This window comes from Pinus tabuliformis, chromosome 7, assembly GCF_031772625.1.
Source record: "Pinus tabuliformis cultivar Carrire ecotype Pingquan chromosome 7, CPIR1, whole genome shotgun sequence".
In the NCBI taxonomy this organism is placed as follows: Eukaryota; Viridiplantae; Streptophyta; class Pinopsida; order Pinales; family Pinaceae; genus Pinus; species Pinus tabuliformis.
Window position 1 is genome coordinate 388,945,811 of NC_142293.1, and position 3,583 is coordinate 388,949,393.

At 31.9% G+C, this 3,583-nt stretch overlaps 1 protein-coding gene across 1 annotated transcript; it reads right to left on the minus strand.

Annotated features, from left to right (window-relative positions):
• Positions 1-2,594: 2,594 nt before the first annotated feature.
• On the minus strand, positions 2,595-3,199 carry LOC149247625 (uncharacterized). The gene is made up of 2 exons (XM_089455913.1): positions 3,088-3,199; positions 2,595-2,977 (listed from the first exon to the last, which is right to left on the minus strand). The coding sequence occupies exons 1-2, from the start codon at positions 3,197-3,199 to the stop codon at positions 2,853-2,855; spliced, it is 237 nt and encodes a 78-aa protein (XP_089312039.1). The 3' UTR covers positions 2,595-2,852.
• Between the last annotated feature and the right edge of the window lie 384 nt (positions 3,200-3,583).

Here is a 3,583-nt window from a genome sequence, read left to right on the forward strand (position 1 = left end):
ATCAATTGGATTTATCTTTGAAAAATTTCAAACTTTCGAACTTAAAAATATGACTCCAAGTTTTCACTTTGGTCTAACCATTTGAGAAATGCACACCACTCTCATGGTGATCTCACACAAATTACCAAATATCTATCAATAAATTTAGTTAGTTTCTGAATCTTTCATGTGAATTTCGAAACTAGTGTTTACTAATGAAAAATGAATTTAGTTTTGAGTTCAAGAAAAACTTAAAAATATAAATTAACCCATAACAATTAAAGTGAAATTTGCATTCCATTCCCATGTATATAATAAAATTAACTGCAATTCTCACTCATCATTTTCTCTGAAATGGAGATATGACATTCCAAATAAATCTATCAGCGCTCTGTTTCTTCAATTCAGCGCAAGTTTTTGTAAGTTTTGCAGCCCTGCAAGAAGAGACCAAGGGTTGTCCTGATAGTTTACACTAGGCCATTCCAAAGAAAACTCTCGGCACTCCCGTTCTTTAATTCAACTCTGGGTTTTTTGTAAGCTTTTTGTTCTGATAGCTTACAACAGACCCTCAAAGGATTTCTTATGTAATTATATTACACACTATGGTATTCCTATGCCTTTAAATAGGCTACATTAAATGAGGGTCACTCCATGCAGGTGGGCGTAGGTTTACAAGTAAAGATTATTCTTGGGTGATGGGAGCATTCCCCTATATACACAGTCTCTCGTGTTTTTGATACACTCATAATCCGGATCACTTGACACTGGGTTTGATGTCTGTATATTGACATTTCCTGCTCATTTTCATGGCCAAGGATTTCTGATATGTCATATTTTCTCATTCGATGCCTCGTCTAATTTCTCTATATGGTTTCATTATTGGCCTTTGTTCTATTTTGTTGTTTTCGGATTTAATGTCTCATATAGTTCGATTTATGGACTTTTTTTGTTTCCTCTCGGAAACATTTGTCTTTACATTTCGTCTATGTTTCATGGTTTGTAGAATTTTGTCAGAGCAACATGTCTCACTTATATCATATATACATGTAACCCTTTTATTTAATATAGCACTATTTTTTTATGTTTGAAAAAAATTGGCTACATTAAAAAGGAATATTATTAAAAACACTATGGTTTATAAGAAGAGCTTCGACGTAAATCACATATAGAAACACCTTTGTCGACGCGTTTCGAACCAGCAAGTGTGGCTCATCGTCAGGACAAGTTGAAACAGATTCAGCTGACTATTTAACATGCAAAGCTGGATCTGTTTCTTCAACTTGTCCTGACGATGAGCCACACTTGCTGGTTCGAAACGCGTCGACAAAGGTCTTTCTATATGTGATTTATGCCGAAGCTCTTCTTATAACTGTTATGGATCATAGAAGTCTCAATTCAACAAACACTATGGTTTGTTAAAACCCTTAATTTAATATCTTTTAATAATTTAAAGTCAAAATATCTACATACCAAGACATTACAAGACTTCACCTCAATTGTATTTTAATTATTAATAACTTTTTTTTCTTTTTTCTTTTTTCTTTTATTTATGTAATTTGATAAGGAATGATAAGACCAAACAAGTTTTTTCCATTATAAATAAGTTGGAAAATCACAATAAATTTAGATTATTTAATATAGATTATTATTTAATATAGATGATTTTAAAATTTAATTTACATTGGTAACTGGAAGACAAATATAATTTAATAAATTAGGAAAACAAATTTAATGAATTCATTTAAATAATTATATTATTTTTTCATAGTTATTAAAAAATATTCATGAAGGAATTGTCCATGAGAAGGAATCAAGAATTTTTTAATTTTTATTTTAACTTTATTGTTACTGTTTTTCTAGTCATACAAAAAAACAGAATCATATTTTTTATTTTTTGTTTAATTTTATTGTTACGGTTTTTCTGGTTATAGAAATATAGAATCATGGAGGTGTTGAGAATGAGATTTTGATTTTAATTTTATTGTTAATTTGGTTTAGCTGTAAGAATTTAGAGTAAATTGTAGAATGTAGTTAATTGGTAGAGGATTTGTTTAGAGTAAATTGTTAATTTTAATTTTATTGTTAATTTGGTTTAGCTATAAGAATTTAGAGTAAATTGTAGAATGTAGTTAATTGGTAGAGGATTTGTTTGGTGGTATAATTTTTATTAAAAATTTAATTATGGAACAGTTAATTGTAAATTTTTATTAAAAATTATAATTATTAAAATATATAAATGAATTCAATTTTTTTTAAAATTTCAATAACTCCTTAAAACACTTCCATTCTCCAACTTCAAATTATTCTAGATATTATAAAGTTGGGAAAATATCCTATCAAAACACTTCAATTATCCAAATTATATACAGAATTATGCATATTATACCGCTGGAAAAATATCATCCCATCAAATGTGGGACACAATCGAGAAAAAAATGATAAAAAAAACAAAAACATTGAACATTTCAATTCTGCAAATTACATACCGAATTCTGCATATTATACCGCTGGGGAAAAATTGTGAAAAAAATGCACAAAAAATAAAAAGCATTTTAAAATACAAACTGCCAGCATTGCGACTCCATGATACAGATTCTGTGTTGTAAAGGTTTTAAATGGCCCTCTGAATTTGTGTCATTAGAATCCACGATTTTGGGCGATTTTAGCAGAATTCGAATGCCCAAATTTTGGCGAGCTAAAACTGTGGGATAATCATTAAAAAATAATCGGAAGAATTAAATTAAAGAAATTGTTCAGGAAATACAAAGAAGGGAAAGTCGTCCAAAAATATAATTTAAATGAATATATTTTACATAATTTATCACATCAGTGAAATTCAATTTGCTGGCTGGTTAAGTTCATCCTCACAGCAATCAGAACCTAACCAACGTCTCATAGCAGTGGAGACCGTCAAATTCGGGGGCAAACTTTACTGTCGTCCGTTCCTCCTTTTCTTTTCTATTTAATTCACCGCCCTGCCGACTGTAACTCTGATCCCGTGAACCCAAAAACCACCATAATTAGAAACCCTAACCCCAAGAAACAGTAACCCATCCCCTCTTTGCAGAACCCAAAATGATGAAGAAGCAATTTTTCATATACTTACATGATGGCCATCCGTATCTGATGTTGATGGAAGGCGATGAGATTCGGACCTGCAGAAAGCCCCAATTGCGGCAACCGCAGCTGCTATTGTGAACACAGGCGTATTCACTGCCATTTTTTTGACTTCTTTATCTGCTGATTTTCCACAAATTTGTATGAATCGCAGAAACAGAGATTGATACTCCCTTCAATTGACACCGAATTTCGAGTACAGTGTGAAAATTGCAGAGATTCAGACAGAAATTCCCGATTTCAAAAGCATTCAGACGATATTGACTGATAAAGCAGGGAGGAAGTGGAGGGCAATAAATAGGAGAGAAAGGCGTGAGTCAGTATTTAGGCGGGTTTCCAAATTCAAAATGAGTGATGTATGGATGGTATGCGGGTGGATGAATGCGAATGCGAATACATACAGAGACATCGACACATTCTTTTATTAATCGGAATCTGTTCGTCGGGAAAGGGCGCACACGCGTTGACAGCCATAGCCGAGGTCAGA

Excerpts from the sequence above, each read along its gene's own strand:
- LOC149247625 (XM_089455913.1), bottom strand. The coding sequence starts at position 3,199 with ATGGCAGTGAATACGCCTGTGTTCACAATAGCAGCTGCGGTTGCCGCA. Across the intron at positions 2,978-3,087 it reads ATCAGATACGGATGGCCATC|GGGATCAGAGTTACAGTCGG; the intron begins ATGTAAGTATAT and ends TTTTGGGTTCAC.